General features: G+C 50.6%; 1 protein-coding gene across 4 annotated transcripts in view; it reads left to right on the top strand.

Annotated features, from left to right (window-relative positions):
• The window catches only part of CORO2B (coronin 2B), a 143,296-nt gene that overhangs the window by 97,760 nt on the left and 18,555 nt on the right, over window positions 1-26,981 (top strand). For all 4 annotated transcript variants that reach the window (XM_037155715.2, XM_037155713.2, XM_053670118.1 and 1 more), the window contains exon 3: window positions 21,096-21,212. In XM_037155715.2, coding sequence (XP_037011610.2) covers window positions 21,096-21,212 — 117 coding nt within the window. The remainder of the gene's footprint in view (window positions 1-21,095; window positions 21,213-26,981) is intronic.

The following is a 26,981-nucleotide window of genomic DNA, read 5'->3' as shown; positions in this document are numbered from 1 at the left end:
GCCTTGTCCCTTCCCACCGCCCTCACTCACCAGGATCCACTCACGGAAAATCTTGCCCATGCAGAGTAACATCTATGTATAAATAAGTATTTATCTGAGATAGTAGAACCTTCAGATGGTTTAAACTTCCAAAGCAGTCAAGGAACACACAGTTAAAAGTCTGTCACATCACAGTTCCAGTCACTCGGCTCCTCTCCTCTCCTCTCCAGGAGGCAGCCAGTGTTAACACTTTCTCAATTGTCTTCCCTGAAATTATTCATATGTATATCTTTTTATACAGGAAGATAGCACACTACTTACATTGTTCTCTCTGTGTCTTGCCAGTTTCCCATGTAATTATACATCTTGGAGATCTTTCCACATTAAATGTAGAAAGTTTCCTCGTCCATTTTTAAACATTAAAAAAAATTTTTTATTGATTGTAGAGAGGGGAAGGGAGGGAGGAAGAGGGAAAGAAACATCGATGTAAGAGAGAAACATTCGTTGGTTGCCTCTCGTATGCACCCCGACTGGGGACCCACACCCCAGGCATGTGCCCTGACCAGGAATCAAACTGGTGACCTTTTGGTTTGTAGGATGACACCCAGCCACATGAGTCACACTGGCCAGGCCTCCTCACCCATTTTACGTTACACATATTCCACTGTTTGGATGTACCCTCTTTTGTTGAGCCATAGATACAGCCTACTGATGGCTACTAGATTATGTCCATGGTTTCGCTGTCACAAACAGTGCTGCACAGAATAATTAAGGACACCCCTTGTTGCACACAGTGGTGGACTAAATGCCTAGACATTGCGTTGGTGGTTTAAGAGGGATGGACTTTGTCCCGGGGAACACTTCACACAATCACACACGCGGAGGAGAATTTCTTCCTGACATTGCAGTAGGCAAAGATTGTCTCACGGGACACAGAAAACAGTAATTACAAAAATACCTGATAAATTGGACTTTATCAAAATAAAAAATTTGCTCATCAAAATATACCATTAAGAAAGAGAAAAGGCAAACCATAGACATGAGAGCAGTATTTGCAAGGCATATATCTGAAAAAGGACTGGTGTCTGTAATATATGGCTGGGTTTTAAAGTGGACAAAAACATTTTAAGACAAAACTTAAATGGAAAGCGAATACCCAAATGGCCAAGAAGGCTGTGAAGCAGGGCCACTTCATCGAAGCAGTTTCAATCAGCACTTTCGTTAAGACTGAGGCTGCAAATCTCTTTGTATGTTTAAGACCTGTTTGCACTTCCCTTTGTGGGAGTTGTTTATCTCTGTGTTGTGGCCATTACTCACTAGGAAAATGCAAATTAAAATCATGAGTTACTACTATATACCCACCAGAATGGCCAAAATGAGAAAGACTGACAATATTAAGTGTTGATGAGATTGAGGAGCAACTGGAACTCTCATACTTTGCTGATGGGGTATAAAATGTTACAGATACTTTGGAAAACTGTTCTGAGATGTCTAATAAAGTTAAATAAGTGTATACTCTCAGACCAATCAATTTCACACATTGGTTTACACCAAAAAAAAACAACGGGTACACGTATTCACAAAGAAGGCTTGTATAAATATGTTCATGGCAGCTTTATTCATAATAGCCACTAACTAGGAACAATGTAAACATCCATCAGCAGAACAAATCATGGTAGTAGACTCATAAATGGAATAGCACACAGCAGTAAAAAAGTAACTGTACATACCCACAGCGGTGTGGTGAATCTTTAAAACTTGTTGGACAGATGCCAGACACAAAACACTACCTACTGTATGATTAGACTTATGTGTACTTATTGTACACTAGCAGGCAAAACCGGCCTGTGGTGACTGGAGTCAGGACAATGGCTGCATTTTGTGCTGGCATGAGGGCACTTTTAGAGTGATGGAAATGGTATTTGTCGTGACTGAGGTGGTGGTCATGGAGTGTGCGCAGCATGAGAACGTGGAGAGCTGGACAGCTAAGATCTCTGTATTTCATTGGAGGTCAACATACCTTATGAATTTCAGGAGAGGCAGGGGATAGTACACGCCTTTGAACTTTGGGTAGACATTGACAAAATTGTCTTCCCAAAGGCCGCAACGATTTACGTTCTCACTAGAAGAGTGTAAATGGGCCTGTTTCCTGACCCTGTTGGAAATGGAGTGCCACCGTACTGTCTGCGTTTCTGCCAGGACACGTTCTCAGAGTAGGCTCAAGTAGAATTCCTATTTAAAGTGAGGTCGAATATCTTTATATGCTTGAAATGTATTTCCATCTCCTTTTTGTGAGAATTGTCTGTTCATATCCTTCATTTGCATAGGGTCATTGGTTCTTTTCTTAGTGATTTAATAAGTTCTTGTATATGAGGAGAAATTAGCCCTTGGTTTGCAAATATACCTTTCAAAGGTTGTTGTTTGTTTTTGGTTTTATTTTGCAGTGCAGTTTTCTCCTTTTAAATCTCAAGACTTCTAACTTACCGGTCTTTTCCTTCATGGCTTCTGGATCTGGGGCCTTGGTTGGACTAGCCTTCCCTTCTCCATTGTTATAAAGTTGTTTTCTGACAGGCCTTCCAGTACTTTTATAATTTTGTTTTTATGTTTAAATCTTTGATACCTTTGAAATTTATCTTGATATTAAAAGTATGAGGTATATATTCAACCTAATTTTTTTCCACCCAGTTGTCTTGATACCACTTAGTGAGTGATAGGTCTTCCTTGCACTGTTTGAGGTGAAGTCTTTGTGACACACTACATTTCTGTATGTGTTCGGGTTTATTGACGGGCTGTCCATTGCAAATCTCTATTAACATATTAGTACCACAATGCTGTGTTACTGGGGCTCTATAATACATTTTAATATTAATACTAAAAAAGGGAAAAACAAAACCAAAAATATCAATAAGGTTACTCATCACTCATCATGATCTTTTCTCAGAAGTTAACTGCCTCTTCTGGCTTATTTATTTTAATACTTAATTTTAGAATCTGCTTATATAGATACACAATATCTCTTATTTTCATTGGGATTATGTTAAATTCACAGAGCAAATTAAAGGAAGTGGACAACTTTGTGATACTGAGTTGAACTATCTAAGAACCTTGATTACTTATTCTAGTCTCTTGTGCCTGTTGTGGTGTATTGATTTTTATCTGCACATAAACCCTATACATTTCCTGTTACAAATAGTTACCATTTTGTTGGTATTATATATATAATATATAAATATAAGCAGGGCCTGTTTTCCATTGTATCTTCTGTTTGGTGATTGTATATTTGAAAGCCATTGGTTTCTGTATGTTAATTTTTTATGATGCCGTGTTTACTAAATTCACTAATTATATATACTGCAGTTGTTTTTTTCAGTGTTTTCTCTTAGGTTCTCTAGGATACTCTCTTTACTGTTTTAAGCAAAGTAATAATTTTACCTCTTTGTAATTTTTATACCTCTACTATCTTTTTCTTTTCTAATTGCATTGGATAGTTCCTCCAGGAAAGTGTTAAATGATAGTAGTGTCTTATTCCTAACTTTGATGGCAATACATCAGATGTTTACCCACTAAATATTTTGGGTAGATAAGGATATCTTTTGCCTCATTTTTTTATTACAAAACTTTTCAAACATACCTGAAAGTTTAAACAGTTTTGCAGGGGACACCCCCTAGATTCTGCCCTAACAGCTGACTGCACTTACCACTGCTGCTGCCCTGTTTGAGGTGGGGAGGCAGCTCAGAGAATTCCTTGGGACATTCTGTGTAGCTGGCCCAGCATCTGACCACAAGATGCTAAGTCATCAGATGGTGCTCAGATGTACATTTTAGCACATGGGTAGGGTGATGCCCAGGTGAAAGGAGGCAAAGGATGACAGCCTCCCCCACCTGCACTGTTCCAAACTTCTACAGGACCCAGAGAGGAGGATAGCATTTCCAGGAGAGAGTCTTTCCTGGCAACCAGTGGGAGTTTCCTTTCTTCCTTTCTCTGTCTCCTGCTTGAGTCCAGCTGACCCCTCTTGGCATAGCCCCAGACAAAGAAAAGGAAGTGGCTTGAGAAGGTGCTTCCCTCCTCCCCTGAATGAGCTCTTCCTGGACAGCTGGAGCTGCAAGCACAGTGGGGTGTGGGGGCTGGGGGTTGGGGACCAGTAAGGAAGGGGTCAGGGTAGCTTTGTATCTCTCTCAACCCTGCGGTAGACAGGAGGCCTCTGCATTGTCATTTTTAAAAATTTGTACTGTTGTAATCACACCTTGAGTTAAAAAAAAACAGATACAAAAGAAAGTACACTGTTTTATCATGAGGTAAATTTGGGTTCAAATCTTGGAACCGTCAACTAGCTGCATGACCTTGGGTGGATGGGCCATGGCTCTCAGCTCCTCTGGATGGTACCAACAGTCGCAATGGAAGTGCCAGTCTGCACCTGTAGCAGGAAGGTCCTTGGCAAACGAGCACTGAGTTTCCTCTCCCAGCCTCTTCTCTCCCAGATCTTCCCTCACTCTCCTAGGCCCTCCCCTTCCTTTCTGGGTTAAGTCCATCCCTACCCTGACTCCAGTGAATCTCCCACCTCTCCTTCAGGACCCACACTGCCCTCCACCCCAACCCTGAGCCTGTGCTGGTCCTCCCCACTTCCATGCCCTGCTCTGTCATCATTCTTGTGGACAATTCCTGCCTATCCTTCCTGCAGAGCTCCAAGCCACCAGCTTGGAGAAGCCCTCCAGAACCACCATGCTTCTTCCTCTGGTCTGCCACCAGGTTCTGCTAATACGCGTGAGAGGAGGGTGGAGGGCTCAGTCTGTTTTCACACCTGTTCCTGCTTTTACCCACTGGGCTTCCTGAGGCTGGGAAACGGTGCTCACTCATCCTGTTCCCAACATCCAGGGTTCTGCCAGGATCCTGGACCAGATCTTTTCAGGCAGGATAACATTTTGAGGTTTGGGGTAGTAACAGGTGTTGGCCAAACCCCCAAGTCTCCCAGACTACAGCACTTTGGCCTTGAGTGAGGGGTGTGACGGGTGAGGCCCTGTGGACAAGACAGAGGCTTCTGGCAGATTCCAGCCAGTGGCCCGCAGTCATTTTCCCGCTTGGAGAAGCAGCCTGCTTGGGTGTCTGGAAGGATTTCCAGTGAAGCAGGTTTGCTGTGGGATTCTCAGCCTCAGTTTGCCCCACCTGTGAGATGGGAGAGAGCATTGAAGATGGGGTAGTGTGGGCCTTGCCTCATGCTGCATGAATGCAGAAAAAACTACTTCTGTGTGTGGGGCAAGGGAGTTGCTGGAAAGGGGAGAGACTTCAGGCCGGTTTGCTCCCCTGGAAAGCAGAACCAGAACGTGCGGCTGTGACGTCATGGTTCAGGGCTCAGAATCCGGCTCAGTTACTTCCTAGCTGAGCTACTAGCACCTAAATCCTTGGCTTTCTCACTTATAAATGGGAGGTAGTAAATCCTACCTGGCAGGGTTGTCATGAAAACAATCAGTCACACCTGTCGAGCACATAAACGGGCCAGAGACTGTTCCTTGTCTTACTGAGTACTCACAACAACCCCATGAAACAGGGGTTGTCCTGTGTTACAAATGAGGAAACCGAGGCACAGGAAAGTCAGGTAACTCACCCAAAGTCACACAGCTTGAAAGTGATAGAACCAAAAGAAAAAAGAATGATGCAGCCTAGAGGTCGGCAGGACCTGGCAGGTAGGAGCCTCAGTCAACAAGATGGCCTGGGGCATCTGCCCCGCCCCCAGTACCCAGGCTTGGCAATTCGCAGGCACAGCTTGGGGGCTGGGTGTGGGGGAGGGAGAGCAGCAAGGGGAGCTACAGAAGATCAGAGAGCTTTCTGGATCATGCAAACAATATAGATAAGGGATATAGGCAAGCTTCCTGTTCTTGGGAGCTATGTGGGCCAGTCCAGGAGACAATAAACAAGTAAACAAACCAGTCATTATGATTATTATATCAGAGATGTGGGGAAAAAAACTCAACTCGGTAATGTGATAGAGACTTGGGAAGAATATATTAGACAAAAGTGTCATAAAAGACCTCTCTGAAAACTTGGATGGGAAGGAGCCAGTCATGTGAAGACCATAGGGGAGTGTCTTAACAAGAGTGAATAGCATATGCTAAGGCCCAAGGCAAAAAAAAAAAGATCAGTGTAGGCGGGGCATCACGGGTGAGCAAGAGAGCAGTGGGAGGTTCAGCTGGAGCCATGGGAAGGGGTTAGATGACCCAGCATCCTGGAGATCACACAAAGGAGTTTGGATTTTCACCTTGTGCAGTGGGAAGCCGTTGGAGGATTTCCCACTTGAGCTAAGCAAAGAAATACACATAATAATACATTCCTTAGAAAGTTTGAAATAGGACTTGACCTTGAGAAGCAGAGCTCCTTGTTCACAGTTGGGCCATGGCTTATTTGCATCTGGGTGTTTGAAATCTACATGGGCAGCTTTGCAACCTGCAGATGGGCAGAGTCCCTAATGGGAACCATCCAGGGCCTTTCTCCAGCCAGGGCGAAGTGGGTGTGGGTGAGAGGAGCGTGGTAGGTTTTCCTGGACCAGTGTGTGGGATGTGATCTCTGAACGAAACCGCACTGCCTTGCACAAATACCTAGTGGACCAGGGCCAGGAGTGCTGACAAGAGGAACCATTTCTGTGGCTGCCCCTGCCTCGTGGCCCTGTCCTATCGGAGAGCAGTGAGGGAGGCCACCTCTGAGCCCGCTATGATTTCATGCCTTTGAGGTCCAGGAATCAGCCTGAACTGGCTGGTGAGGTCATTCCAAAGGTGGTATGAGAACTCCACAAAGAAACTTCTCTAATAAAAGGTTGTTTACAGGTCACCAACTAGGGAGGGCACTGAATAGGGACCAAGAAGCCAAGTAGAAATATTCAGAATCATTAGGTTTTGTAGAAGGATCAAAAAGGAAAATAAATGTGATGAGGAATTAATACAAAGTTAATATCTCTAATATACAGAGCTCTTATCAATCAAGAAATAGATAAACATTTCATCAGAAAAATAATGGAATGCCTCATATGCGTGTAACAAGGGAATTCACAAGCAAGGAGGTGCGAATGTCCAATGAGCAGTGAAGACACAATTGGCCTTACGGGACACCCAGGCCTTCCACATGAAAACAATGAAATCTTATTTTTCATCTAAATACACGCAATTTAAAGATATTCTAATATCCTGTGCTGTCAGGGGTATAGGGAAATGGTCATTCTCTTGAGTCGCTCATGGGAATACAAATTAGTATAAGCTTTTTGAAGGGTGTGGAGTGTCCCCTCTTCTGCCCTTTCAGTGGTGAAAGAGACATTGTTCAGGGTGTCAAAACTGAAAGGAGGCTTAGAATTAATTCATCCGGGTCCATTTCTTATAGGTAAGGAATAAAGACACAGAGAAGGAAAGCGTCTTGCCCAAAGTCACACAGCACTGTGGGTGGCCAACTAGGAAAGGGACTTCAATTCCCAAGAGCTGGCAAAGCAAGAAGTGCTTGACTTTTTCTGCGTGGCCCCAGAAGCAAAGCCAGGCAATTAAGGCAAGAATTACAAGGAGGTGGACTTTCATTTCAATTTAAAGAAGAATTTTCTAGTCAACTGAGCACTGGGAGCATTCAAGGCAAGGTGGGGAATGTCTCAGTCCCCCCCCCCCCCCCCGCCCGTCTTGGAAGAGCTGGTGGCCAAGTTTCTTTCCACACAGTCCAAACTTCTGAATGCTGCTGAGAGCAGTGCAGCTACCGCCCTCTGCTGGTAGAATCTCAGTAGCGCGGCTTCCTCTGCTTGGTCACTGTGTTGCCCTCTAGCCAGGGAAAGATTTCTAGACAGGAAGCAACCTTTTGGGGTCTGAGAGCTTCATGCTGGAGGGCTTCAGGAAGTGGGTGGGGTTATGCCCCCCCCCCAGATGTGGCAGGAAGGCAGATGAGACCAGCGGCGTGCTGCACAGGTGTCTGTAACATGGCAGTGAAGCCAGTGAGCCACAGCGCCTCTAGACCTGACAGGGTTGGGACTGGACACTTACCTGAGTGTCTGCAGACCTGGGTGTGGCCCTGGACATAGCCATTGCCTACTTACTCACAGGGCGACCTAGAGCAAGTGCCCTTCTCTCTGGGCCTCCTGCTGATGGTGGGGTGAGGAGCAGGGACTCTGACCTCCAGCAAGCTCACAGGTAGGGGCTCCTCTGTGAGACACAGCCTGAAAAACACCGAGTTCAGTGATGCCCAGTGGCCTTATCAGGCAAGATCTGCAGTTAAAGTTTGCATTGACCCCATGCAGCTTTTCTTCCTTCCTTCCTTCCTTCCTTTCTTTCTCTCTTTCTTTCTACCTCTCTCCACATTTTCCACTAGTGTCTTCATGCTCCTTTCCCTCATATCTGCCTCTAGATAGATCCCCAATTTCATTCAGAATGACCAGCATTTCCCATCACTATGCCCTTCTCAGTGGTTTCCATATGTTAAGAGCATCAAGGTGTAGCACCAAAGGAATAAATCCCTAATTGTGGAACTTCAGATATGAGTCAACTGGGGAGTCAGAGATTCTTCTGTAAATCAGCAAAATCTTAGAGTCAAGAGAGAAAGAAGAAACTTCCCCCCTCCTTCTGCACCGGTCAGACCACGGGCTGGAAGTACAGTGTTGTTCTTAGCTCCGTGAGCCATCCTTTAATTGGGAAATAGAGCGGAAGGTAATCCAAAGAGGGCAGCCATGATGGCGAAAATGCTTCTAATCCAGCATGAATTGGAGTGTTTGTACCCTCTTCCGTGTGCTCAGGAGTGCCGCTTTCAGCATCCGCCTTCTGCCTGGCTGTCAGCCCTTTGTGAGGGTTTTGCAGTGACTGAGGGGAAACAAGCTTATATTCATTCCCCTCCTCAGTCAGGTCAGTCTCCACGTGGGCCTGCAGACCTGTCCCGTCCTCTTCCCAGGGAAAATGTAAGCTGCTGAGGGCAAGAATGGCACTTTCTAGATACATGGAGGGTGGCCTTGTGTCTGGAAAGAATTGGGAACTTTGGAGGATATGAAGTCCTAGGTTCTAGTTTCAGCTCTGCTGCTTTATTTTTTTGCTACATGACCTTGAGCAAGTCAAGTACTGGTAAGTCTTTTGAGACTCAGTTCTCTCATCTCTAAAATTAGGGAAATAACACCTCCCCAGGGGAGTGGTAAGACTCACATAAGGTGTTTGTAAACATGTTTGTAAACCATAAAACCAAGGTCAGTAGTAGAATAATGCAATACACACACATAACACTTCCAGCCCTTGCAGGATGGCTTTGAACTCTGCCTCTCCTCCTATGCGACCTTAGACAAGTCCTCTGTAAAGTGGAGGTAACAGCAAGTGATGCATATTTAAAGTGCTTAGAAGGCACTAACACATAGTAGGCAATCAGTTATGTCAGCCATTATCACATTCCCTGGGAGAGAATTCGTTCACTTAGCTGATTTTTACTGAGCACCTACTATGTGCAGGCACTGTTGGAAGCACTGTAGACCCAGAAGAGAACAGAGGAGACAAAAGTCTGGACTTTGTGGTGCCTACAGTCTAGTGAGGGAGATATAATTAAGTAAATCATTGGGATAATAGAAGGTAATTAGTGTTAGGAAGAGAAATAAATTGGGGAAGGGGACGGGGGTGGGCGGTGGAAGGTGGATGCAACTTCAGACAGTGTGGTCAGGGAATATAATTGTCTTGCACTTGAAATAGGTGTTCATTCCGAGCCAATCCATTTGGCACATGTGGCACTGGGGGGTGGCTGAGGTGGCTCTGAGCCTTGGCACCTGTGGGTGAGGGCCATAGTTTGGGAGCCATTATGAGCTGGCACTCTAAGGGAGGGCCCCAACTTCATGCAGTACCTCCCTCTGGCCCACCCTGGCCTTGGACTTCCTAGGACCAATCTACTGAAGGTCATTGTCCTCAGTTGTCAGCACTGAGATGACAGAAGGTGAGGGGCTGCTGTAACAGCAAGGATAACTGCCCCTCACTGAGCCCACCAAGTGCCAGACACCTCCACACACTCTCTCTGCTCCCCTGTGGGGCAGGGCGATGATTTCCAAAAAGCCACAGAGGCAGGACTTGAACCCGGGTCCACGAGACTCCCAGGCTGGGGCTGGGGCTTCGGCTGCTGCAGCACTGGCTCCCAGATGCCTGTTGGTCCGGGCACCTCTGAACCCCTGGGGGAGCACATCTGAAGTGCTTGTCCCCCAGAAACTGATTCAGTAGGTTTGGAGGTGACCCAAGATCTGTTTAGTGGCACGGTGGGGCTTGTGGTCCTCCGGGCCACCTGTCGGTGACCCGCCCCTCAGCCCTCCCTGCACGTCCTTCCCGTCCAGCTGAACTCCGCTCACTGCCTGCCCCAGTGAGCCTGAGTGGGGTCCCGGAGTGGGAAACCTTCAGAACCTCAGCGGTGGCCCAGCACGACCCCTACTGTACAGGTGGTGTGAGTGAGGCCCAGACCAGGACAGGGCGGCCCAGTGCTGCACAGCGGGTGGTGGCACTGAGACCCTCCCCTTACCAGGTGTGGCTGAAGAGCACAGGCCCCTTTCTAGCGAACTTCCTTGGGCAGCCGGGAGGGGGCTCTTCTAGGCAGGGCCAGGCAGGGAGGGATGACTAAGCTGTGGCCCAGTGGGGTTTGAGGGTTTGCTTCGAGAGGCAAAGATTATCTGGGAGAAGAACACAGAGGAATAGCTGTTCTTGCCCCAGGCCTCGGCGACTGTGTGTTGGGAGGAGTCGGGCAGAGTGGCCCAGAGCTCCGCGAGGTTCCATAGCACAGAATGTGGGCTCTGGAGGACCAGGGAGCCCCACTTTTCGTGCAGATGGGGGTCCTCTCCACCCTCCTCACACAGAGCCCACAGAAGGCGGCCACCGGGCCACGGGCGACCGTGGGAAGCGCAGCAGCTCCTGACAGTGTCCCGGGGGTGGGCAGGTGGGCGGCCAGAGCCAGGCTCAGAGGAGCTGCCCACACTGCCTCCCGTGGGAGCCCCCTGCATGAGGGCCTGCGTGCCCAGCCCCCGCCCCGCACCGCAGCTGCGACTCCCGGAGCTCGGCGCTAGCCAGGCCTGCTTTGTCTCCCCTGTATCGTTTGAGAATTAGAATGGCCCCAGGTGACTGGAAAGCTAATGGATCTGACTAGAAGCCAGGTGACAGGCATGAGAGAGCTGCGGTCCCCTCCTGGCAGCCTGGCTGTGCGTGACAGTGGGAGCTGGCCCTGCCCTGGCGTTCTGGAAGGGTCACCTGCTTCCCACCCAGGGATCCACTCAGTAAATATTACTGAGAGTGAGTCCACTGGGTGCCTGGTGTTGTGCTGGGTGTTGGGAATATAGTAGTGACCCAAACAGGCAGATTGTCACGAGTGGACATTCAAAGGACAAGTTTCGCCCTGGCTGGGAGGAGAGGCTGGAGCTATTAGTAGGGTTGCAAGCGGTCTGAGGAGTTCTAGCAGGGGAAACTAGAGGAAATACATTGATGTTTCTCTCCCTCTCTCCTTCCCCTTTAAAGATAAATAAATAAATATTTAAAAAAAAAAAAAAAAAGGACGAGTTTCATCTCTAGGTGGCCTGCGTGAAACCCAGGGGGCCCTGCTCAGTGTTTGATGAGTGGATGCGGGGACGCTCGGTTTCTGACCGAGACCCTCAGTGCTACACGGCCCCCATGTTTCACTGCTCAGCCGACGCTGCTGAGCATGTGTGTTCGGGGCTGGCTGCACAAGGACAGGTAAGACATGTGTCTACCCTCAGAGCGCTCACTATCAGGTGGCGGAGACAGAACCGTGAGACCCTGAGCACAGCACGGGGCGGGGGAGTGTGCAGAGCACAAGGGCTGAGGGGAGACACAAACCCTCATTTTGCAGATGATAATGATCAATAGTATTTGCTGAGTGACTATTTGGTGCCTGGCACTGTGCTGGGAGGAGCTTCTGTTCGTTGTCTCATGAGGGAACTGCAGCCCAGGGAGGAAGGAGCTTGCTCATCACTCATTGGCGTGGGGAGAGCCAAACTAGACCCGGTTCCTAGGAACTTGGAGTGCAGTCTGTCCCTCCTCCCACCACCCGCCAGAGGACCACCTGACCTCATTGGACACAGCAGGGGAAGGCTTGGGACCAGGTGGGTACCTTAGGATTGGGCTACTCAGTTTCCATTTAAAGGGCATTTTCAAAGCCACCAAGGTCCCAAGGCCAGTGGTGCAGCCTTTTCTTTGACCTCTTGGAGGCCCTTGCTGGAGCAAGGCGGAGGGTTTGAGCCAGAGGTCTCCTGTCCTGCCCACAGATTCCACAGGGTCCGTGTGGGCAGGGACGGCCCAGGGCTTAGTCTCAGTGGTGTCCAGGCGAGGAAGATGGTGTGCAAGCCATGCTGAGGCCCCATGCTCCTGACTCGTGCTGGGTCACTCAGTGGATGGTCCCAGAGGCCAGACAGACGAATGGTTCAGCCAGGGGGACTGTGGATGGCGCACGCTGATACAATCCCACCGCCGACAAGGGCAGCATCTGTGCAACTGGCAACATGTGGCTGGGGAACCATTTGATCTGAATATAGACTGGCGTTGTGTTTGGGGCCAGAGAACCTCAGAAGCATGTCTCATGCTTCTTTGGATTCACTTGTGTCCCACGCCCTCCTAGGAACCCCTCCATGATTATCTTAGTTCAGATGAAAGTGCTAATAATCTCTCGTGGAAGGTAACCCACACCCATGATATAAAGCAAACAACAGGAGGCAGTGCTAAATTGGGAGCCAGGGCAGCATCGTGGGTCAGTCCAGGGCAGCAAAGGAGGCCGAATACCAGGTGACTGGCTGGTAAGCCTTTTGAATTGTGCAATGCACAACCTTGTCACTGTGCAGAGGAGCCCGGTTAGATCCACAGTTTATGGCATTGTTGATTCAACACAGACTTCATGAGAGCTACCATTGTTCCAGACACTGGGGTTACAGTGTGGAGCACTGCCTTTGTTCCACAGCCCCGTTTCTAGATAAGGAGTCTAGCAATAGGGAGCCATGGGAAACTCCGGATCAGGGGCACATGGCAGCGCCGCCGCTGCCCTCTGCAAATGAGGCAGGTGTGTGACATGGATCGGAGAGAGAGCTGATGAGGGCAGACCCTGGAGGCAGGGAGACAAAGCAGTGGACCCAAGAAGTCCCCAGGACAGTCCTTCAAGGTCCAGGGTACACACAGATCTCCCCCCAAAATAGATCTCTCGGCAGACTGCCCAACAGGCAGGAAACCTGGGAGGGTCCAGCTCTGGGTGAAACCGCTGACTGAGTGGCTCCTGTCGATATGCACACACGCGACCTGCAAGGAGAACGGGCTGACTCCTTCCCCCCAGTGCCCCCTTACTAGGCTTTTGCTTATTAGATTAGCTGGCTGAAGAGAAAATGGCCCTGAAGTGTAGGTCGCGTGACCAGCATGTTCTGTTTCAGACGCAGGAAATGAAAGAGCAGCGTCCAAGGCCTGGGCAGAAGTGGCCGTGGAGAGGAGCTTGTGTGGGAGTGTGTGTATAACTGTGCAAGTATGTGTGTGTGCATGTACGTGTCTGCATGTGTGTTGGGGACAGTCACTGGCAAATCGGGCACACCCTGGGGTGGGAGCACCCACCCTTCAGATGGAGGGCACACAATATTTAGGAATGTGAGACACCCCGTCACCTCTGCTGAGAAGGCCACGGGGGTGCCCAGAGCTCGGAACCTGCACAAGCCCCCTTTGGCTCTCATTGCCAGCTGGGGCAGCCGGGGGTAAGTCCCCTCAGGTATTGAGTCGCACCTTCCCTGGACAATCATGAATTGAGACCTTGTAAGTGCAAGTGCTTCGAGTAGGGGGCAAGACCTCCTTCAGACCCCAGAGGCTAGGACACAGAGGGCCTGACCTTTGCCCCCGGTTGGGGGGGAGAACTATGGTGACTCACTCTCATTTAATACCAGCTTCCATCCAGAGGAGAGAAAGCAGAGAAGACTGTGAGCATTCTGACCAGATGGTCCGGGATGCACGGGGTGGCTCATGGAGGAGGGAACTCAATGACCAGCGGGGCCTCTCCAAACTCATCTGCCACCTGGCAGCTTGGGGTTCCACCATTAGGTCACCCATCACCTGGGTTTGGCTTTATCCGTTACCCTGCGTCCTCCTGATGCGACTGTCATCCTCCTCTTTGCTTTCTCTGCAGTTTCTGCAAACAAGTCTGTGTTAAGCGTGCAGTGATGTTCTTTGATTTCCCACCTCTGTACCCACACTGGGCCACACTGAGGCAGGCAGCCGCTGAGCCTGTCTTAAAATGTGTGAGTGTTGCAGGGGCTTCCCTGAGGCCCCAGCAGAACAGGGAGCCTCTGGGGCAGGTAGTGGTTCCCAAGCTTTGCTGCCCTTTGGAATCACTGGCAGATCTTTAAAAAATACTGATGCCCGGCTCCTATTCCCAGACCTTGTGATTAAAATGATACAGGGTACAACCTGGGCACTGGGATTTTTTGATCTTAGCCAAACATTCAGGGAGCAATGGGCACTGAGATTTTTTTTTAACTTCCCAAGTAATTCCAAAATGTAGCAAAGTTTGGGAACCTCTGGGGGGAAGGATGAGCATGAGTGAGAAAGGAGGAGGGGAGGGAGAGTCTCCAAGAGCAAGTTTAAGGGGCACACAGAGTTGCCAGCCAGCCCCTTCTTAGAACCCCTCTTTCCCCACTAACTTATCAAGTGTCTCACCCACCCACACTCCGAAATAGAAGGCAGCAACGCCGAGGTACCTCAGAGCCAGACAGTGCCAAGTGCACATTGTAGCTCCTCAGTTCCCAGCAGCGTCACCTTCGGCAGGTCCCATCCCAGAACTCAGTCTTCTCATCCAGAAAAAGGGTTGCTATGGGAGGGTTAAAAGGGTTTTGTGAAATTATGTGAGGTTGTTAAAAGAATTAAATAAAATGATGTATATAAGTTGCTTAGTCCTCTTTATAAGTGCTTGTCTAATTGTCTGTTATTACAGTGATTTTTATTAGCACTGCCAGCCTGCATCTTTCTGACAACAGGCTTGGTGTGGCTCTCTGTTACCAAAGCCCTCTGGCCGCAGGGGCGCCTTGCTTCATACAGTAAGAAGGGCAGCCGTCAAGCAGAAAGGGCATTAGCCCAGGGTCTGGGACTCTGGGAAGCCCAGAGAGGCCGGGGTCATATTCAAGGTCATTCAGCTAGTGAGGTGGGTGTGGAACTGTGTCTAGAAACCCTACCTCCTGTTCAGAGTCTGTTCTTTCTGCCTTGCTAAGCTGATTCCCCAGGTAAGAAAGCATTTTGCTTCTGTGTACGAAATTCAGCTTTGCAGAGATGCAGGATTCTAGAACGCTGAAGCTGCAATGCAGGTTGTTGGGAAAATATCTCATCTTCAGTCAGTTCACTGGGTTCAGATAAAGCCTGAACTGAGGCCCACAGCACCCGCCGCTCCCCTGGGCAGCCTGCGGGGTGAGACACCCCAGCGACCTTCCCAAGGGGGGCCTGGCCTTGGCTGTCCCCGCACACACACACACCACACGCTCTCGCGATGCACACATACACGCTGAGACCCCGCTTTCAATTAGTTATATAATTGTATTCGATTTAAAGGATGTTCTTTCCCCGCCCAAACCGTTCTTGTGGTAACGAGGGAGGAGAGAAGCCTGCCTGAGCAAACACATCAACGCTCCACAAAAGCCCCTGCAACACGGAGATCTGGTGGGCTCCAGCCCGCGCCTCGTTTCTCTAAAAGCTGTTTGACCCAAACCAGAGAAGAATATTTTTCAGTCAAAGCCATAAGGGGTGTGTGTGTATGTGTTAAATGACATCTGTCTTGCTAATAAAAGCTTTAAATGTCCATTGTGGAAAAATTGAAAAGCTCGAATGCCCACCGAGCAGGGATCGCCACGACTAACAGTTTGATGTGTCTCCTTAACTGTGCGTGTTTTTAATAGGTAGACGTCGTTTTACGTATAAACTTGATCTGACGGTTTTACCACCCAGTGGATCTTGAGCAAGTCCTGTGTCATTACACGGTCGGTGAAAACACGGTTTTAAATGCACTTGCAAGGTTCCATTATACTGGTGTGCTGTGACTCACTGCGGTGACGTCCTCGTTGTTGGGCATTTTAGAAATTGTTCCCTATTTATTTATTTTTTTAACATAACAAGGCACACAAGGTTATGTGCCACTTTGTTTGTTTCGAAATTTTATTTATCTTTAGAAGGGAAGAGAAGGAGAGAAATATCAATGTATGGTTGCTTCTGGTGCATCCCCTGCTGGGAACTGGCCCCTGCTGGGAACTGGCCTGCAACCCAGGCATGTGCCCTGACGGGGAATCGAACCGAGATCTTTTGGTTCGCAGGCCCGTGCTCAATCCACTGAGCTACACCAGCCAGGGCTTTGTTCCTTATTTTAAATGAGAAGCAGTGGATGTCTCAGTATGTTTCTTTGTTGATTTCTCTGGGATAAATCCCCAAAGCGGAATCATTGGTCAAAGCCTACGAACCTTTTAAAAGTCTCTGAGAACCTGTCAAATGGACCTGTGGCAGGTTACACATCCCTTCAGCCCCCGCCCACCCTGTAGAGAGGCGGGTCCTGCCCCCCCAACTCTGGCTTTGGCAGGTGGGGTACATTTGAAACACAGCCTGATCCCCAGCACTGGGCTCCTCCCTGAGATGCAACAGCTGCCAACAGTTGACCTTGAAGGTCTGGCCCACAGAAGAGAGACCGAATTTGTCCTTTTTGTTTAGGGTGGGGGGATTTGTCCCTTGAGGCCTTTAGGATGTGGCCCACCAGCAGTGTGAAGACCTCCCTGGTGATCCCAGATGCCACACCACGGCTCCCCCACCCCACCCCTGCAGCAAGGACTCCGCCGTGACTCTGCTGAGGCTGAAGCTCTGAGGTTCAAGGACCAGGTGGCAGATGAGACCCAGGACCCCTGAGAACCCTACCACTGGGACAGTTCTGTGAGCTGACCATCTAAACAGTGATTCTAAGTTATGAAACATTGGAAAGTCTTGACTCCACTCATCAAACCTCTGTTTTCTCAGCAGTAAGGTAGGGTTAGGAGGATTAAATGTGACTGTATTAATATAATAAAGTAACGGTAGCCATGAGTGTTGGTGTGACCGGGGGTATGTGTACAGGTGTGAGGAGGTAGCATTATGGAGCAGTGAAGAGCCAGGTCCGCTTTTCTCTCTGGTCCCACCGCCACACAAACCGGAGCAGAGCTCAAAGGCATTGGAGGGGGAAGGTTCTGGGAGAGGATTGTTCACATTTTTCTCCACCTTTTTTTTTGATTGTTCACATTTAAAAAATTTCAAACCAAGCTTCCTTTAGAACACCTAGTACATACACTTTACTTGTTTGCGCTTTAGTTTTTCCGTCTTGCAGAGTAACGATTACACAGGGTTCCTAAAGTCTAACAGGACGGCAAGGCCCAAAGCACCGCAAGTGATGTGCTGGCGTCCGCCTGCACGGGCTTGTGACAGCATATTGGTAAAATTTTAGGAGTTCTGCAAGCTGGTTGTTAAATACAGCCATTATTAAACATTAAATTATGCAAACTTTCAATTAAGTAAATTCTATTAAAAACAGACGTACTTCTTATTAAAGTCAGTACATTCTAATTATTTTACTACAGTTTGCGCTCTTGAAATGATTTGCATCTATCACGCACTCGACGTCTGGTAGGAGGGGGCTCCGCATCCACAGACGCGACCAACCGCCGATCTGAGGCGTTTGGAAAACTGTTACGTTGTTGCTGACGTGAACTGTGTAGTTAGGTTTGTGGTGGTTACGTCTGTACGCAACCACCTGCAATAACACCTGCAGACTTTTTCTTGTCTTTATTTCCTAAACATGGCAGTATAACAAGTATTTACACGGCATTACGTCATATGAGGTATTATAAGTAAGTAATCTAGAGCTGATTTAAAGTAGACAGGAGGATGTGTGTGTATGATAATCAAGAACTACGCCACTTTATATAAGGCACTTGCACAACTGCGGATTTGGTATCCACAGGGGTCCTGGCCAATTCCCCACAGATACTTAAGGATGGCTGTATCTATAAGACAGAAATATTATATAACACGTGCTATCGTGAGTCTCTTCTAACTCCGCTTTTGGTGAGATCTCCCCACAAGTTGGAATTAGCCGCAGCGGGACTATTTACACCACTCAAATGGGCAAATGCTACAACCCGGGGCCTCTTTCCTACTGGGGAGCTGGTGGTCGGACACCTACCAGCACCCCACGGCCTCTGCCCTCCACCCCGTCCCACTTCACCGTACCTCTCATTTCCCAGTGCCTAAAGGTGGCTGCTTTTGTTGCTTTTAGCTGTTTTTCTTTTTGCACTTATCCTCATATTTCTTAATTACCTGCTTTTACGGCCACGTCTCGATTTTTTAGACATTATCTATTGACTTCCCATTATGGAAGATGTGGACCTGGCTGTCTTCCCGCTCTGCCTCCCTCTCACTCACACACACACACACACTCCCTGCCTCTGTCCTCCTAGCATATTAAAGCACAACTCGTTTAAATAAATATTTGGGTTTTCCATTATTATAACTATGTAAATATTGTACAAATCACCATGCATTATGATTGCACTAGCTTTCTTATACATCTTTTTCTCCTGGAATTAATCGTTGTATTTTTAATTTGCTTGATTTCTCTGTGGAACACTGGTTTTTAAACTTTTCTTCTCAGCAATATAATTGTTTTTCTAGCAAACATTTCTGTGAAATTCTACTGTATAAAACAGGAAACCCAGACCTGCCAGGTTGAAAGCCTTCTCTTCAGGGCAGCCACAGAGGTTGTTTACTACAGAACTCTAGGGGCCATTCACGTAAACAACAGCGCGATTAAGTCATGATGGTTATAATTACCTGCCCCATTGGGGGATGCAGCCATTGTACAAAGAGAGGTCCGCCCAGACACGTACACTACATCAGGATTATTCTGTTTTCAAAAGACTTACTCCCTTCCCAACACAGGGCTCTGACCTCTCCCCATTCTGAATAGGTTCCAGGGATGTTGCTTCACTGGTCCCTCTAGTGCATCACCCACAGGCTGCTGGCCAGAGCTGCTGTTAGCTGATGGCCACCTATTGACTGATTCAGTGCCCCTCAGATTTGCCTGGCCTGGGCTGGGTGCCAAAAGCTTAATGCAAACAGCTTTGCTCAGGGATCATTCCAACGCAGCCTCTGGGATTCGATGTCAGAAATGGCTCTGTCAGAGACAGTGCAGGGCCCGTCTGCCCAGGGCCATCGGAGCTGGAGGAGGGGAGCTGGCCAGCCGTGAGCAGTGGGGTTCAAAAAGCTCAACCTTGATGGTCTCCCCTAGGTAGGAGTCAAATTCACAGGGTTGTCATAAGAGTTAAATAAGGTAAGGTGCAACCCTCATAAATCCCAGGGCCATGTATGGCTCAGTCTCTGCTCAAAGTCTCACCTAAAGAAACGTCGTTCAACAGTCTGAAAGTAATTGCAAAGACGTTCCAATTTGAACTGCATCCCTCGTGTGATGTCAGAGGGGATCCCATTCTTTACTGATACCCATCGTCCCCAAATCCTTTTCCTCCACTCTCTGGTTTCCCCGCCATGTCCGCACCAGTAAAGCTTTCTGGAGGGCAACCCCTGAGGCTTTTTCCCACTCTTTCTCTGCCTCCTTCCTCACCCACCACCCCACTGCCGTCTCCTCCTAGGGCTCTTTTTCCTCCACCCCTGCTGTCATCGCCAGGTCACCAAAAAATAAATAAATAAAAAACAAAGGATCTGGAATTGAGCCAACAGAGATGCAAGCAGGAAGTGGGGGTGGGGTGCGGAGAGGTGACGGCAGGACCCACTCTGGTGAAGCAGAGGGCACCGTGGCAGGGCCACGGCAGAAACTGGTTCTCTTTTCCAGTCCGGGCACCTGAAGGGGCGTGAGGAGTAACCCACCCAAGGTGCCTCTGACCACCTAACCACCATTAGCAGGGGGGCGGTGATCAGAAGAACTCTCTCCATGTCCTCCGACTCCCCCAAAAACTAGTATTAAAAAGGCGGAGACACAGTTTCTGCCTTGTTTCCCTTCCCTGCCCTGCCTCCTTTTATAGACACTAAGCATGGACCTACCCTTCCTGTATCCTCCACCGCCACATCCCTTGTTCCATCTTTTGTGGACTCGACTCTGCTCATAGGATGTCTTTCGGGTCATGTACTGAGCACCTACTATGTGCCGGGCTTGGTAAGAGCTGGAGAGTCAGAGACAAGGAAGACATCGCCCTGCCCTCAGTTGCTCACAAATAGAAACAGACCACAATTCTATGCGATGACGTTATGATGAAGAGAAACCCAGAACGCCGCAAGTGCACAGAGGAGGAGCTCGTGACCCACTGAGAAAGGTCAAGGAAGACTTCCTGGAGGAGGCGTCCTCTAATCTGTCCAGTAATAATAACTACTATCATATATTGAGCAATCTTTATGATGATACTCTCCACACTCAGCATTTTGCTAAGCACATTAGCTCATTTCATCTTTACAACAATGCTAAGAGGTAGGTGTTGCTATCCACATCTCAGAAATGAAGCAACTAAGGCTAAGAGAAATTCATTGACTTCACCCACCCCTTATAGCTGAAAGGTGGCAGAGCTGTGATTCAAACTTGGGCCTGCGCGACTCCAAGGACTATGATTTTAACCACAGGGCCCCGCGTACAGGTGTCGGAGGTGTACGCTGAACAAGCCTGCCATATCTGGGGGCAGCACTGTTCACATTGCTGGCAGAACAATTTATGTATATGACAGTGTTCAGGTGGACGCTGAGGCTCGGGCCTCTGCACGGAATCCAGGCCTGATGCAGCACCTCTCCTGGGTGCAGCAGGGAGTGTGGGCACGGGGGACAGTGTGTACCCACCCCCATGTCTGGGTGCACGCTCGCCAGGGCAGCCACCTTTGGTCATTCAGGTGGACAGCAGCATCTTAACTTCAAACGTTTTCACTTGAAGAAGAGGCCCCTTTTGCTAATTTGCACAAAGGTGTCATGTGGACCAGCAGCTCCTCCCGCCCCACCCTCTCCCTTGCCCCGCCCCATCACCTGGGGAGATACAGGGCGCTCTGGCCCATCCTGATGCAGGAACTCAGAGACGAATGCTGTCCTTCCAGGGCCAGCCCAGGGCCATCAGACTAATGTCCTTCTCTCTCTCTTCCCGGCAGACAGGCAGGATTGAACCCAACTACCCCAAGGTCTGTGGTCACCAAGGGAATGTGCTGGACATCAAGTGGAACCCCTTCATTGACAACATCATTGCCTCGTGCTCGGAGGACACGTCGGTGAGCAGGAGGGAGGGTCCGGAGGAGAATGGGCCACCGGGGTGCCTCCTGCTCCTGTGAGGCCTTCCTCTTTAAAGTCTTCCTCCCTCCCCCTTCTTTGCCCTTCGTCTGACCCAGGATGGGGAGTTAGGATAAGGACTGATCAACAGATCTTGTGTCATTAGAGTGCTTTTGTTTGGAGGTATTCTTTTATGGGTGGCAAATTAGAACACAAAGATTAAATATGTGATTCAGCACCTATGTGTGGTTTGAAGAGGAGAAGGGCAGGAGGGGGAATATGGACAAGGAGGAAGGGGACAGGGAAGAAAATGGCTGAGCCATATGGAAAAGAGCCCTGTTTCTGCAGGCTGGGCATGGCAGATGCAGTCTGGCTTTGTCCCCTGGGCGGAGGAGGGATGATTGGATGAGAGCGAAAGGATAGATGGGTGAATGGAAAGATAAGTATGTGAGTGAATGAATACGGCCCAGCTAATCGGTTATCCAAAGAGAGTCACAGTACATAGTCCCCACTGATTAATAATAAAGGTGGGGTGGGGAGACCAACTGGCACAGCACGTATTACAAGGGAGTAGCGGGGCAGGGCCTGAGAGAGTGGAACAGGCTTGACCAGCTCCGGAAGGTTTTCAAAGCCCTAAGTCAACCCAAGAGGGTCGCTGAGAGCAGCAGCAGCAAGAACAGGGCCCACGTGAGCAGAGGACCAAGAATGGGTGGTGACATGGGCCATTAGGTTCAATTACTTTGTTCAACTAAATGGGGACAGTGACCTGGGGCCAGAGCACAGGCAGGCCAGAGGATGGACACGAGGTGATGGAGCCCAAGACAGGTCTGGAAGCCCGGGAAGAAGGAGGTTGCTGGTTGCTTCCTGGCTGGGGGAGGAGGCAGCTGGAGCTGGTGGGCGCTGGAGAGGTCAGTGGTGAGCGTGGGTAAGGCCGGGCTCACCAGGAGAGAGGGTAGCTGGCGATGCTGCCCATCCCCCTCTTCCAGGCACAGGGAGGCCAGGGGGTGCCGGCAACCACAGCAGCCCCGTTGGGGCCGTGCAAAGTGTTCAGCGACTCTCACCATCCACCAGGGAGCAAACCCCCTGAAACTCAGGGCTGCCTTGTCTGGACTCCTTCACCCTGTCTGAGCTGGACACTGACACACAACAGGCCCCTGTGGCCACCCTGTGAGCCAGGCACTGCAACCCCCAAACTGAGGCTTGGGGGCAGGTCACACAACCGGGAAGCTGAGGAGGGCTCGTGGTCCCCAGCCCTTCCTGCTCTACGAAGTCTCAGCATGACGTGAATCCAGAGTCCTGAGGGAGCCTCAGGCCCCTCCGGCGGCTCCTGTCTCCGGGGGAGTCAGCTGGGAAAGAGGAGAGCAGGGTCCAGCTTGCGATGGGGAGGAACAGGCTAGGCCAGAGCTCCCCAGGTCACCGGCCATCCTGGTTCCACCTCAGGTGAAAACTTCTGCTCGAGTCAGGGCAAGGGTGGCAGGGGTCACTGGTGTCCACAGCCCTTCCCTGTTCTCACTGAGCACCCTACGTCACCTGGGAATCAGGTACCTCCTGCTGCAGGACCCCAGCTAATGAACCACACATCTGTGCCATGTGTTCAAGAAGAGCACAAGCCCCAGCCCTGGCCACAGGAGCCAAGTGCTCCCTCCCACAGTGTGCCCGCTGTGCTCCTGGATGCTGGGCTTCAGAGCAGGCTTGGCCATGGATCCGACTGCCCTGGGATTGAATCTCAGCTTCACTTTTCACCAGCTGGGTGACCGAGGCCATGCTACTCACCCTCCCTGAGCCTCACTTTTGCTCATCTTTGTAGTAGTGATAATAACGGTACATCCCTGTCAGTTGCAATGAGGACAAAAGGAAGTCTCTGCTAGTCTCAGCCCTGCCCTGGAAGCTCCCCCAGCGGAGGGGCAGCGTTGCACCCCATTCACTGAAAGGCTGTACAGAATGAAGCCACCGCAGCCACTGAAGGTCAGGCAGGGCTGTGTGCCCAGGCAGGAGAGAATAATTAATTTTGACCAAGACACAGGCAGGACAGAGTAGGGGAGAGAGCTGGGGCCTGGGGAGGCAGGACTTCGATGGCGAAGGGTAGAAGGATGCCCCGGGGGGGGGGGGGCAAAGGCACAGGCCTGAAGGGAGTGTGTCTTAGTCGTCCTGGACCAGTATGACAGCATGCAACAGACTGGCTGGTCCAGGAACAGCAGATGTGTATTGCTCCGAGTTCCGGAGGCTGGGAAGTCGGAGGTCAGGGTGCCAGCATGGTCAGGTGCTTACTGTGTCCTCACACTGTGGACAGGGCCGGGGAGCTCTCTAGAGTCTCTTTCATAAGGCACAAATCCCGCTCCTGAGGCCCCACCCTCATGACCCAGTCACCCTGCAAAGGCCTCAGCTCCTGCTTACATCACCTTTGGGGGTTAGGATTTTAACATTTGAATTTTGGGGCGACACGAACATTCAGACCATAGAAGAGTGCGTGCGTGGAAAGTGGAGGTGTCGGGTGTGGCTGCAGTGCTAGGGAGGTGGCCAGGGAGGGGAGTGGGCGGGAGAGGGACATGAAGGGAGGCTGGGAGCAGGGAGAGACGGCTCGGGATGCCGGGGGCACAGCTGCACTTTGAAGTGAGGCCTGTGCGACTCATGCCCTGTGAACATGAGCCGGGACACCGGCGGGCTGTGTGTGGGAGTCACTGCATGGTCTGGGGGGGGGGCAGGGGAGGGGAATTAGTGGGGCTGAAGGGTCAGGACTGGCTTTGTGGAGGAGTGGGGCCCAAGCCAGCTGGACAAGTGCTGGAATGTGGCTCCACAGAGAGAAGGGGAGCCCCCAGGGGAGGGGGTGAAGAGAAAAGGCACCGGGTTTGGGGGACAGGGAGGGGGGTGGCTGGCCCAGGCTCTGATCCAGAGAGAAGGAGATTAAGTCTCCAGACCAGAGAGGAACTGAGAACTCTTGCTCTGGTGGCCAGCCCAGCTACCCCAGAAGCAGCAGCTCTGAGTCCTTCTTTGTCCCACGAGCCTCTGTCCCCCCCCCCAACCTCAGGGCTAAGGGTCTGGGCCAGGAGCCAATAGGCCCCTGAGGCTGGAGCCTAGCCCCCCTTGGAGAAAAACACACTGAAGCCCCAGGGACAGCGCCTTGTCCCAGGTCACACAGGGAGTCTGTGTCCCAGGCAGGGCTGTGACCCAGGTCTCTTGACTCCCAGCCAGTGCGCTGAGCACCTCACCTGCAGCTGCAGCGTTACACGTGAGGAAACAGGCTCAGCATCATGGAGGGCCCAGATCCCTCAAACGCTAGGTACTTACACCTGGCATTCTGTCTGTGCGAAGCCCACGTGGCGCGCCTGGACCAGGTCCTGGGAGGGTGTGATGCACAGGCATTGCAGGCTGCAGCTCCTGGGGCCGGAGAAGGCCAGTCTGTCTGCCAGGGCAAGCACCTGAAGGGAGGGCCTCTGAGAGGCCCCGACCCACTCCAGCCCAAACGGTCAGCTTACTACACGTCAGAAATGACATCCAGAACCAGGGTTCAGAGGTCCATCAGCAAACCTACTGTGTGCCAGGCACTGTGGCCAGGGAGGGAACTGGCCCAAGGGGGCCCAGGAGAAGCTGCTCACAGTGGGTCTGCCTGTGCGCCCACTCCCTGTCCCCACCCCCCACCCTCGTGCTCTGCTTGTCTCGAAACATTCCGAGGACACTGAAGGGGTCTAGCAAGCCTCCCCCCCCCTCAGTGCCTTTCCCGTATCCCCCATCCTTTCAGAATCTCTAGTGAAATCCATCCCGCCTGTCCCCGAGGATCAGGGTCCCCTCCCGCAGACTGTGGGAAGATCCCTGGGAGTCTAACCCACCCTCCAGGACCCTGTGGAACACACCCAGGCCCATTCCCAAGGGCTCCTGTCAGGAGGGAGGGGTGGGGGCCGTAACTCTCTGGCATCTGGCAGAATCCAGTTCTTTCTGCTGCTGGGTGATGTCACCTATTGTTGAAGGGCTGTGCTTTTTATAGCTTCTGCCGCAGCTCCGGAGGGCGGCTGGCAGGCAGCAGGGAAGGGCGCTATGGGCTTCCAAGCCTCCTGCTCTCAGCACTTCTGCAGCCGCAGGGAGAGCTCTTTCTTCCTTTCTTTCTTTCTTTCTTTCTTTCTTTCTTTCTTTCTTTCTTTCTTTCTTTCTTTCTTTCTTTCTTTCTTTCTTTCTTTCTTTCTTTTTCCTTCCTTCCTTCCTTTCTTCCTTTCTTTCTTTCTTTCTCTTTCTCTCTTTCTCTTTCTTATTATTTTATTTTATTGTTGTTCTATTACAGCTGTCCCAGTTTTCCCTCATTGCTCTCCCTTGCCCAGCCCACCCCCGACCCCCCTCAGTCAGTCCCCACACTGTTGTCCTTGACCATGGGTCCTTTATACAGGTCCCTAGACTAGACCCTTCCCCTCCTGAAGGGGGGAGAGAAGGGAGAGTTTTCTGACAACTAGAGGAGAGGAGGGAGTGGTCTCAGAGGAGTGAAGGAGGAGGGAGAGGGAGGCAGGCCCCGCTCCCTGGTGGGCCGAGCTCAGCACCTTTCCTTTGCCTACTATCCCTCTGCTCCTCAGTCCAACGGCTGCCCTCAGCCACCTCATCTCACCCCACCCTCCTCAGAGAGGATGCGCTGGGGGTGGGATGGGGCTCTACCAGGGGCAGCCTGAAGCCACCCACCACCCTGCCTCCTACACACTTGAGAATCAGTACCTCTTGGAGCTGGGAGGGAACCACAGACCCTTTTTAGAGATAGGAGGACAGCTGACCGATCCACTGGGCAGCCACGGAGACACTGGCAGTGTGTCTCGGATGTCAAGCAGCCAGGCTGTGCAGGCCACAGGCCTAGGCTCAAGCCATGATTCTGCCAGTCTCCAGCTGTGCGACCTTGGACCTGTTCCTTTACCTTTCTGGGTCCCAGTTGCCCTGCCTCAAATTGGGAACCCTATTGGTTCTCAATCATGAGAACCAAATGAATATAAAAATGTTTCATGGCTCCTAAGAACTCCATAAATATTAACTGCTACTTTCTTAGCCTTAGGCTTAGTGGGGACTAAAAAGTTTAAATAACTTGCCCAGTGAGGGGTGACCAGCGGGCTGGAAGCCAGACACCCAGAACACGCTCTTTCTGCTACCTCTCACTCTTTGCCCATTGAGCCCCCAGATAGGCCTTGCATCCCTAGTTTTCCAAAAGGACTAAGCTGGATGCTGAGCTCAAAATCCAGGAAAGAAATCCAGCCCCGCACCATGCCCCTCTTCCAAACCAGCGTGATTTCTCCTCTATCCGGTCGTCTACCACCAACTGGAGGAAAGGCCGGGGGCCAGCCCACTCACCCCAGGTCTGGGGTGACTCATTGCTGCACTTGCTGATGGCCTCTGGGCTTTCTCGGGTTCTTCCAGTGATTCATGCCTTCAGCAAGTGTGTCTCGAGTGCTTATTACGAGTCAGGCACTCACTGTTCCTTACCCTGGAGAAAGCACGGTGATTAAAAGACCCCATCCATGAGTCGACCATCCAGTGGGAAGCCTCGCTGGTTGTCTGTGCCCCGGGAAGGATGATTTCTAGATACTTGGGGCCAGGGAGCTTCCTAGAATAGATGAGCAGAAGGGCAGACCATGGCCTACCCACGTTGTCAGATCCCAGCCAGGGGAGAAGGAAGGGATCGGGCAAGGGCAGGGATGCAGAAGAGAGGAACGGGGTAGTTTGCCTGATTCCAAGCCTGTGTTGGAATCTCAGCTCCTCCCTTCCTGGCTGTGCAACCTGGGGCATGTTTCCTGACCTCTCTGTGCCCATTC

Source organism: Artibeus jamaicensis, unplaced genomic scaffold (assembly GCF_021234435.1).
Source record: "Artibeus jamaicensis isolate MK-2021 breed Jamaican fruit bat unplaced genomic scaffold, CSHL_Jam_final contig_548, whole genome shotgun sequence".
NCBI lineage: Eukaryota > Metazoa > Chordata > Mammalia > Chiroptera > Phyllostomidae > Artibeus > Artibeus jamaicensis.
Note: the sequence above shows the minus strand (reverse complement) of the source record. Positions and strands in the feature narration are given on the sequence as shown.